The 17,754-nt window shown below is 43.3% G+C and overlaps 1 protein-coding gene across 1 annotated transcript; it reads left to right on the top strand.

Annotated features, from left to right (window-relative positions):
- The first annotated feature begins 15,255 nt into the window (after positions 1-15,255).
- Positions 15,256-16,261, top strand: LOC143516290 (G-protein coupled receptor 183-like). Its single transcript, XM_077007848.1, has one exon. It carries the CDS (start codon positions 15,259-15,261, stop codon positions 16,210-16,212), a length of 954 nt encoding a protein of 317 aa, XP_076863963.1. The 5' UTR covers positions 15,256-15,258; the 3' UTR covers positions 16,213-16,261.
- The last annotated feature ends 1,493 nt before the right edge of the window (positions 16,262-17,754 follow it).

Here is a 17,754-nt window from a genome sequence, read left to right on the forward strand (position 1 = left end):
TCTGATATCAAAGCAAAGAGATGGACAGATCTCACACCACCATCTCCATCATACTCTTCCTATCGCTTTCATAACACATAGCACCAAACATTGTCACCATCCAAAAATGAACATAGTGTCTGGATACAACATCTGATCTATCAGGCATAGCAGTAAGCTCTCCCTGGGATACCTCAAAACTGTGTGTGAACGTTTCACATTTGAATTACTGTCACACCACATGACTTAATATGCTCTCTTGAGGCATTGGTGCACTAACTGTTTTTGCAACAACTGCTGCAATTTAGTGTTTTATGATATAAAATAAAGTCACTGGTACCTCAAGAGTGGCAATAGTTCTGATGTGTATTGGACAACATGGTGCAAAACGTCAATCACATCAGAATAATACAAAACAGAACAGAGATCCAATAATCAGAACTGAGGTCAGAATAATCAGAGCATAGAATAGATGAACCAGAACATGGATGATCAGATTTATCAGACCAGAGATCAGAATAATGCCTACATACATGGTCTGCCTGTGCAGGGCACATCATGCAAGCTGCTGGAAAACACTTGTGTTCAAGGAAAATTTACCCTCCACAACAGGAATCCATGATGGTAACGCCAACATGATAGAAACATCAACATGACAGAAACATCAACATGACAGAAACACCAACATGACAGGAACACCAACATGACAGAAACACCAACATGACAGGAACACCAACATGACAGGAACATCAACATAACAGAAACACCAACATAACAGAAACACCTACATGACAGAAACACCAACATGACAGGAACACCAACATGAGAGAAACACCAACATGAGAGAAACACCAACATGAGAGAAACACCAACATGACAGGAACACCAACATGACAGAAACATCAACATGACAGGAATACCAACATGACAGAAACACCAACATGACAGGAACACCAACATGACAGGAACACCAACATGACAGGAACACTAACATAACAGAAACATTAACATGATGAAGCCCAAAATAAGGGCACAATGACAACTATTGCACAGTAGTGAAAGGTGACACAGAGCTGATGTGCACACAGCGATGCTTCTAAGCTGTGTTGGACAGGGAACAAGGACCAGGTGTCAGTGCTCATAGTCTCAACACTGAGCACACAGTAGTGGGGAATGACCTGTAATGCAGACATAGTTTGAGACACTTTTTAAAATAAATATGGCACTGCTGAGAGCAACAACAGACTGAGCTGTCTATACATTAGTGTGACTGCATGTATTTATTTTAAAAACTAAAAAAAAACTGATCTGAGCTGGAGTTTTCAGAGGCCCAGTGTAGCACGAGTTCAGCACATTCATTCTTCTACACTACTTCATTAGCCCTGCCCGAAACGGCACAGCAAATGTTTGCTGTGTTTATGCTCTAATTCAGTTTCTTTTTTCCTTTTATGATCAGTTGCAGTGAGTAGCTTTTTAAAAGCATCCTTATTAAAGCTTCGCAGCAGACAAAATCTCGGCTGCAGTGCATTCTGTCTTACATTTTTGTGCATCAAAAAAAAAAAATTGATTTAACACCAAAGCATACTCCCCCACTCACCAAAAATATACATCACTTGCCATCTTGTTATCGTCAGGAATGCCGGGGTTTGGCAGATTGCCAGGTTTGATTGACGCGTTTGCACATCTTTGCTGCCTTTTCTCCCTCTGGCTTACGCTGCAGAACTGCGCCATTCTCTCTGTCCACCTCTTTCTCTGTCTCTCTTTCCTCCGCCTGTTCAAACAAGTGCTGAACCCATCCTGAGCCTCTCATTGGGCCAGCAGGTCTGCTCAGACCCGTGGAGGCAGATGGCCTTGGGGGAATGATGATGTGTGGTAGGTCCACCTACACTCTGGCACATCCTGAGGAATGTTCTCAAACTGCAAACTGGTGCTAAATGTGTGTGTGTGTGTGTGTGTGTGTGTGTGTGTGTGTGTGTGTGTGTGAGGGTGAGAGAGAGAGAGAGAGAGAGAGAGAGAGAGAGAGAGAGAGAGAGGAGAGAAATATAATAGAAAGACTAATTATTGTTCTCAGGGCTGAGCTAATGAGTTACTTGTGTGTCCATCAGTAGCTATGCTTTTGTGTGTATATGATAACTAGGCCTACCGCTACCGCATGTAGAGAAACACTCGAGCCTGGCCTCACATTAACTCACTCAGTTAAATGATACTGCTTCTACAGACACCACTCTATAGACTAGAAGCAGAATGATCGCGAAAGTACAAGTACACAACTTGGCCGTGTCACGTTTCCACGTATTCATGTGTGGAGAGGAACTTGTAAGAACAACATTCACGCTGTCTCCTTCACGCGTGCAACTGCGATGAAGAGCAGATTTGCCCTTCACAGTGAACGCACAGTAAAAACACCTGCCGCTGGTGCGCAATTGCATCGGTCTGAAGTCTATTAGCGCACACTCTAATGACATGATCAGGCATGCTGAGAAATACATGTAGGCCTATACGAACCCGACCCCAAAGCTACAGGAATTACAAATGTGTGCAATCGCTGGCTGTCTCTGTTCTATGGTCGATTCACGTATGCATTATGAACACAGACGTGCACACACGAGGGTCGTGTGAGTGCCAAGCGCGCTCCATTCGCAACGATAACGAGCGGCCCATAATTGAAAAGCGCCCTGGCTGACGTTTGTACGTAGATCAGACTGCGTGTAATTTCACTATTACAGATCAATCTGCAATTGCCGCACGGCTATGAGATTCCACCACCTGTTCGCTTCTGTGCGATCGCATGTGTGCTTGATTATTCATTAGTGCAGACATTTGATTACTGGTTTTTAATGGAGGACATTATGGGGTGACTTGATTAAAATGGCTGTCGATGCTGAGATTCCTGTGATGCCTGCATACGTTTGTGAGGGAGCAGAAGACTGAAATGAAAATGAAATGTAGACGGGCAACAGATATGGAGATACACACAGAGTTCACATTATAAATCTCATTATACGTTCTCGGGGTTCTCATTATAAAATAGCGGGCTAAGCACTGAGATCGCTCCGAGGTACCTTAACAACACATTAGTCTCGTGACTCCCAGCGTGTCACGATGCTGATGTCATGTCTTGGTGTCTGTTATTGTTTACATATTGGTAAACAAAACCCAAGAGATTAACTTTGGACTTGTATAAATGCTTACTACAATTTAAGTATGAATTAAAAGTGTCACTCTAAAGAGAAGCATATCTTTAGGTGTCTTACCATAAAGCCCCTAAATAAAATTCTAATTCCTCATTCAGAAGGGAACCTTCTATGTGCTTAAAAACTTAGTTGGACAATACGGTGGCCTGGTGAGATCAAAGAACAAAGATAGCTAAATTCAAGAAGACACCTTCATTAAATGTCAAATACAAACATATCAAGTTTTAACATTATACAAGCATATATAAAACACTGCATTTGTGAAAACAATCTAAAGCTCCCAGCACTGAAATATTAATGACATTACATTAACATTAAACCACCACACCAGCACTATTAAGCAAAACTAAAAACATATCCACAAACACTGCATTTGAGGTTACGCACAATGAAAATACTCCTGGCCACTAGGGGTCAATATTTTCCACATGAACATGAGGACTGAAACATTAAATGAGGAGCTAAACCTTTGCAAGGAACTTGTTTACTCTCTTATTATAAATTGTCAAAACGTTTATCCTTCATTAAATTTACCATTGAACCTGTGTCTTGAAATGTCAAACTCTCTCAGTCTGTCAATCTTGGCTTGCTTGTGTTCATTCACACCAAAAGTGATCCAGGCCACTAGAGATGCTTTACAAGGTCATCTTATATGTTAATAAAGATATTACATGAGGAACATGAGGACTGAAACATTAAATAAGGAGCTAAATGTTTGCAAGGAACTTGTTTACTCTCTTACTATAAATTGTCAAAACGTTTATCTTTCCTTAAATATACCACTGAACCTGTGTCTTGAAATGTCAAACTCTCTCAGTCTGTCAGTCTTGAGTTCATTCACAACAAAAGTGATCCAGGTCACTAGAGATGCTTCACAAGGTCATCTTATACGTTAATAAAGATATTAACATATAAGATGACCTTGTGAAGCATCTCTAGTGGCCTGGATCACTTTTGTTGTGAATGAACTCAAATGCAGCGCTTTTGAAAATGTTCATCGTTTTGATTAATGTTGTTGTGTTGCTGCTTAATGCTAATGTGATATCACTTAATGTTTCAGTGCTGTGCGCTTCTAAATGTCTCCTTAATGTATTTGTGTTGCCTCCCTGGGCCTCCGTGGAGAGGAGACCTTCAAAAACTCATTAACTTGCAGTTTTGAGTCTCCCAGTCAGACATCAACTCCATGTGTTGTTACATTTCAGATGTAGTTTAAGTATCTTATCAGGGTGCTCAGAACACTCCAAACAAGTAAATAACCTGTAAACTGAACTAAAAATCACAATGCATATTTAAATTATTTTCTCCCTGGGGTGTCCGTAGACAAGTGGATGTTAGAAAAGTTTTGCAAATTTCCAAAGGTATTCCAGAATCTCTTCTGGAAGAGAATACTTCTTTCTACAAAAGTAGACTGCATAGGAACATAAGAACTGAATTGTTTTTCAGACTGAACCTTTTTTTCTGAAATGGTACACAGATAGTTTACCCTTGTGTGCACCTGTGCATTCAAAAGTATCTAAATTATGCTGAGAAAACACACAGAGCTTTCGTTTGTTCCACAATGAAACTAATAGCACACAAAATGCCTGCCAGACCCAAAGCCCTGACTCTAGAGAAGGGTTCCGCGTCACCTGGACGCTGACATATAGTTTTGAAAATCTCAAGAAAATCCCAGGCAGGTACAGTGGAATCTTATGTGGTGTATATACTTTTGAATTGTATGCCAGATTAAATCTACACTTAAGTTAGTCTTGTTTTCCATGGCTGTCTAAGCAATGTCAGAATAATTGGACGTTTTAGTGTTTAAATTAGTACAGGTGAACCAGGACGCTTTAACCTCAGGGCATATTATTTAACCGTTGTTAAAGTACATTATTCAGTAACAACTGCAAATGATTCAATAACTCAGCTGAAACTAATATGTCTACAGCAGCTAACAAAGATTTTGTCCCATGTGAAAAAAAAATTGTTTTTGTACAGTTATTCCAAAGATGTTTTCAGAATTCCTCTATCAGCTATAAGTTGATTGTTTTTCGTTGATGTTGCTCCGGGATACTCGCATATTATTGTGCATGGTGCGGAATAGTAGAACTAAAGAACCTGGAGTTACTCTGTGTTGTCTGACAATCGTTCGACACTGAGCCCAAATATAGGTGAAAATCATGCAGCTGTATCTTTTGGATTGTAACTTTTTATAGCACTGTTACAGAACGACAGGCTCCCATCTCAAGGGACACACACACGCACACACACACACACACACACGCGCGCAGACACACACACACACACACACAGACTGCTTGTCTGCACATTGAGCTTGCTCACCACTGTGTTCTTTTGTTTGTTCACTATGGAGAAACGACATCCCTCCAAACGTCCATTTACATCTTACTCCCTCCCTTACCCTCATCACAAGCTATCCCTAAATGTATGTTGAGCACAATGCGAGTGAAAGTAACTTAAAGTAAACTGAAAGCAGATAAAGATTGCACATTCCCCACCTGACTTGCGGGATCCGGGGAGCATCACCATGTACCCAATCAGAATGAATCAGACGGTGTCTCTGTGACCTCAGACGCAGTCTCACCATGACCTGGTGCCACAGATCCACACCACAGGCCCACAGACCCACAGGCCATTGGCTCTTCCTGTGGCCAATCACATTTACTCCTCACAAAGCCTTGTAAAGCCAAGAAAATATTTTGTGCTATAGAGGGAGGTTAAACATTTAAGATGGGTAAAATGAAGAAATGGGCTTAAAGTTAAGCTGTTATAAATGTCGTACAGGCTGGGTAAACTCTAGTTTTCCCTGACATTCGTCTGACAGATTTCTATTAGTCTCACTGAGTAGTGCAGTAAGACTTATGACTCTGTATTTTTCATCTCTGTATTTATTTGCCATTGCAACTCTCCTCTGCCTTCAGATTTGACCCATTTCCACAAACACCCAGGTCTTAAAACATATGAACTTAGTGTGAGTGGCACTGGCTGTTCATAGAGGATTTATACATCCATTATGCAGATCTTTCTGTTGCTTCTTCTCACTTCTCTTTGGCCTGCAGAGGAGCCAGGGGCGTGGTCAACATGCTGTTTATCTCTCTATAGCTCAACGAGCACCTCTAGAACCAGCTCGGAGGGAATGTGTGGGGCAGATGGATTGATCCGGCCTGCTTCTCTGATTGGCTCCTGTCTACTTCACGCCCACTATTAATCTTCTGAGGCTTTGGCGTGACCTTTTGACACCCGCCAGCTGTTGCCGCAGGTCGAGACCTTTCAGACTTGTGAAATGCGCGTGCATGTGTGCTCCAGATCTGTGCATGACATTAATAGTACACAGATATGAGCCAGTGTTTGGTATTAAATACTGGGTTTGTTCTCAGGCCTCCACACACAAATCTGAATGCACAGCAACTCACGTCTTTAACTCACTGAACTCAAATGTCTTCCAGAACCAAAGCCTTTCATTTCAAACCTCCTCAGACATGCTGCCGTTTTAAATATTGGAATAAGCAGTATGAAGAATCCCCAGCGGTGATGAACGTCCTTCTCCACCTCATCTACGCCACGTTGCACCACAGGCTCTGGAGTGCAATCTTAATAATTCAGACAAACCAGGGCGCTGTCAGAATAGCAGTTTACTAAAATGAACTTCTTAAAGTTTGCATCAGACAGAAAGGGAGAGAAACACAGAGAGGGAGAGAGAGAGGGAGAAAGAGAAAGATCAAGTATTCAGTTCTTTTAGTCAGTACTGAGCTTGAACATTTTGCTTCCTATATGAGTGAAAACAGGGCAATATTTCTGAAGACATTTGTTCATTGTTATCCACTGCAGTGCATCAATCTGTAGGGTGTGTTTCTAAGAAACAGTAAATAATGGCAGTAACATACAAAATGGATGATCAAGAAATGTGTCCTAATTCTAAATATCAGAATATATTGTGCTCATTTCTGCCTCTCTCTCTTGCACTCTCTCATTCCCTCTACTTTCTAGCAACTGTAATCCATGCTACTCAGGCAAACAAAATGATTAATGTGTCTATTCTCTGCCAGTCTTCACGTCCTGGACTTCAAACACGATGTGATAAATCGGGCCTGGCTTTAGCTGACTCTATCTTGTGCTGGGTTTGACTGTTTTCTGCTGTTTGACGGTTAGGCAGAATGTCTGAATTAAATCTTGGCGAGATTCTGACATTGTGTGAAGTTAGTTTAATAAACAATATTTGGGGGGACTTTTAGTTATTGATATTCTGAGTTATTAACAAGTTTAGCTGGGTGTCAAAAGTGTGTATTGTCACTGGGGAAGAACGTGGGAAGGAAGTAAACGTGAGACATCAACCGAACATAAAAGTGTACTAACGATAATGAAAAGAGCCAGCAAAATGTTAATAAACGAGAACGGACATAACAACGAAAGTCTTAAATAAGACGAAACATAGCAGTATAAAAGGCCCCAGGTGGCGCGACCAATAAGGTACGACACCTCCTGAGGGAGGCGTGGCAACTAAACCCAGACATGTGGAGCTCAAAACGTGCCACGTGCTAGCGCTGCCGTGACAATAATGTAATACGGGGTAACATTTTGGTTTAATATCATTAACATGGCATATGATTCAAATTTCATATAAGATCATCTTTCATCATATATGTTGTTTAGCATATGAAATAAAGACAAAAAGGCCTTTCCTTATTTAATATCGCAGAACGACCGAAAGACACTCGTGTGAAACAAAAACAAGAGGCCAGTTAAGGCGTACTCACACTAGGCTCTGTGACCACCTGACCACGTGCCACTCCGCGAGGTCAGGTGGTCTGCCCCTTCACGCCTGAGCTGCTGCGGCACCTCAACACTTCAATTTCAAAATAAAAGCACACAAAGTTCACATGGGCGAAGGTGGCATCCTGTTCCAGTGCCGCAGAGCTCTTCAGCGTAACTCGTTCTACTGCTGGTGTTTGTGGATGGAGAGTTCCCTGCTGTATGATTTAATACACCTACTATCAATGGGTATGGCAGAAACTCCATAATATAGGAATAATTAAGAGGGATATGCATATAAATTTGGTCATATGTGCTCACCAAGAATGTAGAGAAGGTAACCCTGTCGCACTTTGCAAAAACATGTCACAAGGTGGCAGTAAGATGTCTACACCATGGAAAAGACTGAGCAGATCTTGTGTTTTGCCACTTAAGTTAACCACAAAATTTCAAGGTAAAGTACCTAAATAAATTCACTTTTACTCAAACACTGAAAATGAATCCAAAAATTACAATTCTCTGTACTGTATATGCTGTATTTAATGTCACTAAAATCTCATTTACATACCTGTCAAGTGTCCCGTTTTGGCCGGGACAGTCCCGTATTTTACCGCTCTGTCCCGGCGTCGTCCCGTATTTTTATTTTCCCGTATTTTCAGTTTTCAATTTTTATTTTTTTAAAGCATTCATGTGCCGCTCCAAACAGAATTCTGTCACTAGCCTCGCGAGAACTGCCACCCAGACTACTGCAGGTGGAACTGCCACCCAGACCACTGCCGGTGGAACTGCCACCCAGACCACTGCAGGTGGAACTGCCACCCAGACTACTGCAGGTGGAACTGTCACCCAGACCACTGCAGGTGGAACTGCCACCCAGACCACTGTAGGTGGAACTGTCACCCAGACCACTGCAGGTGGAACTGCCACCCAGACTACTGCAGGTGGAACTGTCACCCAGACTACTGCAGGTGGAACTGTCACCCAGACTACTGCAGGTGGAACTGCCACCCAGACTACTGCAGGTGGAACTGCCACCCAGACTACTGTAGGTGGAACTGCCACCCAGACCACTGCAGGTGGAACTGCCACCCAGACTACTGCAGGTGGAACTGCCACCCAGACTACTGCAGGTGGAACTGCCACCCAGACTACTGCAGGTGGAACTGCCACCCAGACTATTGCAGGTGGAACTGCCACCCAGTCTACAGCAGGTGGAACTGCCACCCAGACCACTGCAGGTGGAACTGCCACCCAGACTACTACAGGTGGCAGTTCTCGCGAGGCTAGTGACAGAATTCTGTTTGGAGCGGCACATGAATGCTTTAAAAAAATAAATAAATTTAAAACTCGCGGGTTTAGTGTCGACAGTGGGAGCAAACCTGGAACAACAAATCAGAGATAGATTTAACAAGAGAAGGCAGTCCTGCCAAAAAAGCTAAGCGTACGTCTAAGTACCTTGACGAATGGGACAGGGAATTTACTTTCCTAAAGTGGAGCATGAAGGGGCATCATTCTGTAAGATTTGTAGCTGTGATTTTAGTGTCTCTCATGGGGGAAAGAACGATGTCCGTCAGCACGAACAATCTGCCAAGCACAAACGCGGGCTAAAGGCACAGAAATATGCCCAGGAGATGTCCCCATTTGTAGCTAGAAATACCACTAGAAAATTTAAATTTTTTTATTAATTTGTAGTTCAAAACATATTTGGGGTGTTTTTTCTTCACTTTTTGCCACTGCAAAGATGTTTTCGTTTCTCCTACAGCCTCGATTGCAGCTATATGCAAATAACTGATTATGCAAATTAGGCGATGACGTCATATACGGGAAATGTCCCGTATTTTTAAATACAAAACTTGACAGGTATGATCATTTATATTCTGTGTCGTTAGTTGTTTTGGTTTGTGTTCCTAAAATTGCATGATGTATTGAAAGTAGACCCATGGAGAGATATTAAATCATTGCGCACAGTTTGTTATCATTTTGAACTTAATAAAACCCAGGAAGAGATCCAGGAGCAGAGATCCAGTAGCAGAGATCCAGGAGCAGAGATCCAGTAACAGAGATCCAGGTCTGTATGCTGATACTTTCACTACTGGTCTGCCTCAGAGTGGAGAGGGAGCTGGATTAATGAAAGAGAGGAAGGACATGAGAAAAAGAGAGGGAGGACATGAGCAAAAAAGAGAGGGAGGACATGAGAGAGAAAGAGAGGGAGAACACAAGAGAAAGGGAGGACACAAGAGAGAAAGGACAGAAATGAGATAAAGCGAGAAGGGGAGAAAGAAAAAGATGGAAAAACACTCAGAAATGAGTTTCTGAAATGAGTCATACAGAGAGAGAGGAGAGAAGTGTATTGTTATGAGAATGAGGTGATCCATCATTTTTCTGTTAAATAGATCTCATTTCTCTGTGCCCCGATGGGACCTGTCCCAGTGCCCTGGTCCCCATGCTGGGGTCGTTCAGAACACCGCTGTCACCCCCCCCCCCCCCCCCCCCCCCCACCACCACCACCTATTTCTGACTTCCAGCTGCATATCACCACCACCCCCTCCATGTTTTATACAGCAAAACCCACCAGAGCACCTCTATTATGCACCATCGGTGGGTGATGGAGAAGTCTGCACAATGCCCCTTACACCTCTGACAAATGGAAAACCGAGCAGGTCCACCGTGTCCTTTAAATGACCTGTTTATTGCCTGCGGGTAATTAGACTTGTCCAGTCGGGCCTCTGGCCTTTTGAATGGCCGTATGATTCAAGAACAGGGCTGTATCACAGCTGCACTCCCCGCCAGCCCTCGCCCCGTGTGCGTTAACTCCTCCTGTGGCCATCACAGGTATGGAAAGTGGGGGCTGAGATGTGTGTGAGTGCGTCTCCACTCACGTCTCCGCTCACACCCGCCTGACACGCTACATGTTTGGTTCTCCGCGTCTCTAAACCTTAACCACACACTCATCGCTGAGGTGAATCAGTGGCAGTAACAAGTGCTGATTACTTATGGTACTCTGTCTAGACTCTAGTGCACTCACTCCACAACTAGTGCACTCACGCTATAACATTCACTGTAGCGCACGTCATAAGTGCATTAGACACATACTGAACTAAAAGTTCGCGATTCATTCAAGGTACTTTGTATCGGTAGCATACAGTAAGCAATCTACTTAACTCACAGTAAAAGTGGTGAAATCATTTAAAGCATTCAAATGAAACCTCTTAAGCACATTAATCTCATCCAGAGGCACACTAATTAAAGCAGGCTTCTCAAAGCACGCTTGCAGGGTCCGAAGCTTTGCTCGTAATGCCGTAAGAAAAGCTGAAGTGAATCCCACATAACAAAATGGTTTTGTGCGGTGCTCTTTCCCAAGACGTCTGCTTGTTTTCCGATAGCTGATAATCTGTGAGCCGCCCCTGAGTCCGTGGCAGACATTGACGCGTGTGCTGGCGCTGTTGCTACTGTCCTCTATGTCTGCCTTTTGTGTCTGAGACACCAGAGCTTTAAGAGGGGATGAGGAGTGATGTGTGTGGGGTGGGAGGGACTCACAGGGCCCCTGGGTTGGCATGCCCCAGAGCACAGAGTATCCACCCCACAATACCCCACCCCACCCTCGCATAGGGCCACGGAGTACTCTGGAGAGGGTCAGGTGAGTGCTTTGGTTGGGGGAGGGGGGGGGGGGGTGGTTCACGGCATCAGAGATTTTTATTATTCATCTTCACTGCTACTGCTTCTATCTTATATAGTCAGCTACATAAACACACCTCTCTCCAATAGACCCGCCCACATCAGATGTTCACTGTAAGATAAATCTCACTCTCACTCTAATATTAGTGCTATTGTTGTTAAATAAGATAGGTCTGTTCTAATTGTTGGGGGGGGGGTGTAGATTCCTTATATATCTGGAACAGAATTCTGCTTCTCAAAGAAGCACTCGCAACCTCAATCACATGAATTCCCTCATGCAGGCCATGAGGGTCTCCAAACGGAAGCTCTCAAATCCTGTCATCCTGTCACAATTAGATTAGAGGAGAAGGAGAAAACGAGTGTAAAATATAGCAAAGTTCTTCAGTTCTTTCATTCGTTCAGGGGACAGAATGAAACAGAATAGTTTCTTTTTACACTTCACATACTTTAAACATTTTATACATCATGACCTCTCCATGAAGTCTCCATGACCATGTACAGGCCCTCTGTGTGCCCTCCATGGGCTCATTAAAACTCGTTCACACATGGAAAACAGGATCATTTGGGACACAGATGCTGGAAATGTCTTTGGACAGTATATTCTGAATCTGCATGTTATTCATAAATGTTACAAATGGTCAAATTGTGCTGGTGGAACACAGATTGGTTTCCAGGTTTTTTGTTCATCATGCCAAGATGTTCTACCTGTGGTTCTAGTTAATCTGTAATTCTAGTTATTGAACTACCAGTTCATCAAATTATATCAGCCGCTGCCACATTACAAGTGATGCTTCATGATTGATTGGCTACACGTTTGGTTATGGACGTTGATTTGTATCACTGATTTGACTATTTTTATATGTGTATCGCTGATTTGAATATGAACATATTTGATATGTTTCAGGATGTCTAAATAAATGCCGTAGTGAAACAACTAAACACTTAAAGCACCGAGCAATCGCAACATTGGTGAACACCTGACAACACAGCCTGTCAGTCACGTCTCCAGGGATGGTGCTACACGAAGGTTCTCCAGTAGATCCTCCCTCTCTACAACATTTCTAATTCCTCAGGGTTTGACAAAGTTTATATAGCTACCCCTGACGCAGCATCCAAATTCTGCCATTTGATTTTTAAAGCACCTGTGTAGTGGCTGAAAAGACATAATAAAGGAAAGGAGCACGGTTGATGTGAGCGAACTTATCTAAGGTGAGTTCATTTGTACATATTTGGTCCTGATTGCATCTAGTAAGAAGATCTTGTGCGTGAGAGGTTTGTTTATATCCTTTCTGACAAAATGCATCGAGATGCTAGTGCATGCTCTATGGCATTGGATACATGCCATCACAGGGCATTATGTGTTAATGTAAACATTAATATCGCTACATTCATTTTTGCACCATGACACTTTTACATCCATATCAACATAATCATAGTCGTTGTCATCAGCATCATAATCATCATAATCATCACCTGAGAAATATTAGTTTAGTTTAATACAAAATAGTTTTGATATATGAAATACATGCTAGCACAAAGATCAATGTGTGCTATGTGTTCTGAATTTTAGAATTAAATCAAAGGTAGTTTTTAAGTTCCTCAAATCTTTTCTTTGCTAACTCTGCGAGACTGAAATGGAATTTATGGATGGTGATGTGGCTTTGATCCTGCTTTATCTGACAGTCCTAGCCTACTGTAATTTTTTACTTTATAGTGTAGTTCCTACACTGACATGTTCTGTTTAATCAGCTGCCCGTAATCTATGTTTAACTGTTCGCAATTCCCAGAGCAAAAGAAATGTAAAAAAATACATAGTTGATTAAGAGTGTCATCTCTAGAGAGCCTGTTTAGCAATCAGAGGGTACATTACCCTACGGCTAGCCATGTTTATTAGCGCCATGAGGGACCTTTCGTGGCCCAGACAGAGCGCGTGAGCACGTCCTCCCGGTAGACCTCAGGGCGGCGCTAAGCACGGATTCGGCTATAAAAGACCCGCACGGTTTTTATCCGTACTTCTTTTCACGATATGCTCAGCTTTAAAGCAGGGCTCTCAAGTCTCACGCATTGAGCGTGTGACACACGCATTTGACCGTCTTCACACGCTCACACGCCACACTTCCGATTTCACACGGCTAGAAAAATAAATCTAGTTTATTTACCTCCGACACCATATCTATGTCGCCCTCCACTGGCGATCGATCTCAAACCCCACCCCGTCAACAACTCTCACACTATGACATGAATCCAAAACTTGAGAGCCCTGTTTAAAGGATGCTGTATTTTTAAGCAGTTATGACCCAATAACGAATTAATTACTAACAATGAAATAATTCAGCTTTTATTTTTATTTAGAGAGCAAATTATTTTCTTTTTTATTTAATATCAGGGCACAAGAAAGAAAAGTTTTTACTATATATTGATGAAAATGTTTTTAAAGAGTTACAGTAAGCATAAATCCTTTCTTGGGCATCATTGCGACCTTTAGCTAAACCCACTGAGTTCCTGACGTGAAGGTGTGTTACACATTAAACATATTAACCGTCACACACTTATCCATGTTAATGAGTGTTTATTCTTTCTTTCATTATTATAGTTTTTCCTGCTTTCTTGCACCTAAAGCTAAATCAAGCAATTCACGTTTAGGTTATTGTATTTATAAAGCAATCATGCTCATTAATTTCAAAAGTATTTGGAAAAGCTGTACGTTCTCAAAGATTTTAAAGGCAGTGTCTTCGTGGTACGTTTTGAACACGTGAATCATTCCCTGTACCCTTGAAAAATCGTTGCCTGCCTAATTACTACATTTTTACTGGGTAAAGTCATAATAAAGCTTTAAGACTGATGTAGTCTGTGGTGGTTTTACTTATGCACATATATTTGTGCTTGTGTGTGTGTGTGTGTGTGTGTGTGTGTGTGTGTGTGTGTGTGTGTGTGTGTGTGTGTGTGTGTGTGTGTGTGTGTGTGTGTGTGTGTGTACGAGTGTTCTTGCTGTTTGTGCAGAAGGTATTCTCCTGTGGAGCGTCCCAAAAGGTTCCAGGATAACAGAATAACCGTCCCCAGGGGGCGCTGCTCCTGTCTCAGGACACTCTCCTGTTTATGGCCTCTCGTTTATTTTTCTAACAGTGCAGTGGGATGACGAGCTCCACGAGCTCCTCAGGTTTTTACACAGATGAACAATGACCGTGAGCAAAGTGGCATTTATCACCAACTTAACGAAACCAGTAGGTCTGTTTCTCCTGTTTGTGAGATTCACGTTAGATGTGGCACTTCAGACAACAGCACAGCAGGAAGACAGCAGAGCAATACTGTATTCAAGCTGTGGGGTTATATTCATAGCCAAGAGCTAATGTATATACAAAAGGCCCATGAAAATGATGCATTAATACAGTATCCATAAAGCACTTATGACAAGTAGTGATGTTGTTGTTGATGATGATGATGATGATGAAGGTGAAAAGGTGGATGAGTTTACATGTGTTTTCTTCTTCTCCACTTCAATAAAACTAAGTTATCCAGATCTAATCAGTCCACATTAGTGTCTCAATACGTATCATGGTGTTTATTAAGTTTATAAACAGTGATCAAGATGAAAAAGGCTGTGATTATTATTTCTACTCAGTACATTGAAACGTATTTCCACAGTGTCTTCTCCTCTGAAGCCATGCTGACCCAATATGCCTTGTACCCACGGACGAACTACACCCTCATCTCCACACCTTCCCATAACACCACTATCCCAGAGCTGCCCAACACCACCAGCAAGCCTTTCAGCGTGTTTGACGGCTGTGACAACATGGTGGAGGGCATCCTCTTTGACCTGGTGGTGCAGACCTTCAACATCGTAGTGGGGCTGCCGGCCAACATCCTGGTCATCGCCATCCTGATCCGAAACCGGCGCGACCCGTCCACATCCGACATCTTCCTGGGCTGCCTGGCCTTCATGGACGCCTACTTCGGCCTCATGCTCCCTGTCAGCTTCCTCAACCTCTACCACTGGCAGAGCATGAAGGCCTGGTTGGCGCTGAAGTTCTCCTACGGCGTGAAGGACACCAGTGGACCACTCTTCCTCTCCTGCATCTGCCTGGACCGCTTCGTCGCTGTGCTCTTCCCCATCGCCTTCGGCCGCCTCAAGGACGCCAAGTACCGGGCCGGCCTGGCCGCGTTCGTCCTGGGCCTCACCTTCGCCTACGCCTCGGCCAAGACCGTTGGCGGGCTCCCCAACTTCGAGAAGGTCTTCACGGGCGAGGTGCTGGCCACCTTCATGTGGATGGTGGTGTGCAACGCCTCCATCCTGTGGGCGCTGAAGCGCTCGCGTGGCGCGGGCAAGGACGAGATGCACCCCATGAAGAAGAAGGCCTTCAAGATGGTGCTCTCGCTCCTCGCCATCATAGTGTGCAACTACCTGCCGCTGGTGGCCCTGTTCCCCTTCCAGGACCACTACTCACCCGTGGCCTTCACCTGCTACGTTCAGCCCGTGGGCTTTGCCTTCCTGAACATCAGCAGTAGCATCCAGCCGCTCGTCTACCTGTCCCGTCTGGAGAGAGTGCCCTTCCTGCCGGGCTCCGTCACCAAGACGCTGTGCTGCAAGGAGAAAACAGAGCCCTCGCCAGCGTAGGGGAGAGGCCATGTGACAATCCGATTAATATTCGTAAATGTTATTTCGAAACGCGTATCTGTTTGTCTGTTTGTCTGTTTGTCTGGTTACCAAGTTGCTTCTTTACTTATTTGCTTGATGCTTTTATTTGTCTGTCTGTGGGATCGTTTTGTTGGGAGTTGACTTCATAAATGCGCCCCGTCAGTCTCACGAGGCTTGTGGGAGCTTTCAGAAGTGGATCATAGCGCCATCGTGTGTTTAATGCAAATCAATGTCATTATATTTTCCAAATCAATTCGGGTTCGTTCCTGCGTTTCCTTTGTAACCTTATATTTCCCCACAGCTAAATGCATATACATATTTAACATGTTCATAATTAATTAAATGTATTTATTTTTTTAAGTGTTCTTTTCAGTGTGTAATTACTGAACATGTTAAAACTGAAGAACACATAAATACCTGTATAGTATCTGTATACATTTTCGTTATAGCCACCATTTGCTGCATACTGCAAAGTTTACTGAATCAACGATTCGAAGTTACTGGGTAGATGATGATTTTATTTAACAATAAAAGTTTACATGTGCAACGCGTATCGCCCTCTGTCTGAAGTTGTTTACGTTTTTCCCTTTTATTAGTCGGGATTATTTTCGATCCCTTTATGATCTAAACAGGGATCTGAGCTCCTGGGCGGTGTATATGACGTGCAGGGAAAACGACGACGAGGTGAGGCCAGCGGCTCAGTTACAGTGGGAATTATTATGTTTTTTTCAGGGGACAGACAGTTTTTTTCAGGACTGAGACTCTTACTACTGATCCACGGTCAGTTCTTAAGTTAGTATTAAACGCCAGAGCTGTCGGCGTGTCGGAGGTTTGTCGCGCGCACGTCCTCGGGAACTACTCTGTCCACCTTGAACAAACCTGTTTGCTAACAGATGCTCTGTATCTCCCCTGCTCGTCTCCGTGTCTTTTGTCCTTTGTTATGTGTTCTTGTTTACCTTGTACCTTTGGTCTTTCCGCATTCTGGTTGTGTTACGTCTTTTTGTTTCCACGTTATCTCCACTATAAAATGTCATTGACTTTTATCTAGGGAATGTCTTTATAGGTGTTGGTTTCATTTTACTTCCACTGGGACAAGGCCCACGTGTTATTTCCATCAGGGTAATGTATATACGTGATCTTCAGGTCTTCGGATTAGTCAGACATCAGACATCCAGATTGTTCTTTCCTCCTTTCTGAGGGACTCGACTCAGAACGGATCTTCGGAACCGGCCCGGCTTCTTGCCCCAAGCACAGAGCGGTGGAGCTGTCAGTCATGAAACTTGGCTCCAGCTTAAGTCATTACCTCTACAAACTACAAAATGCAGCCCAGACATGCGAAGGACAGTGGCCTCACATTCATGAAAAAGCTGAGAACTGTTCGTGGGGGCAGCTTTCAAAATAGAGAGTGAACGTCTGCCCTCTGATCTCTTTCATGTATGGTCCATGATCAATAGTGATCTGTAGTGATAGTGTTCATCTCGCCCTGTGTTGTTCCAGCAAGCTGTAGCTGGGTTTTGTTTC

Source organism: Brachyhypopomus gauderio, chromosome 6, assembly GCF_052324685.1.
Source record: "Brachyhypopomus gauderio isolate BG-103 chromosome 6, BGAUD_0.2, whole genome shotgun sequence".
NCBI lineage: Eukaryota > Metazoa > Chordata > Actinopteri > Gymnotiformes > Hypopomidae > Brachyhypopomus > Brachyhypopomus gauderio.

Excerpts from the sequence above, each read along its gene's own strand:
- LOC143516290 (XM_077007848.1), top strand. The coding sequence starts at position 15,259 with ATGCTGACCCAATATGCCTTGTACCCACGGACGAACTACACCCTCATC.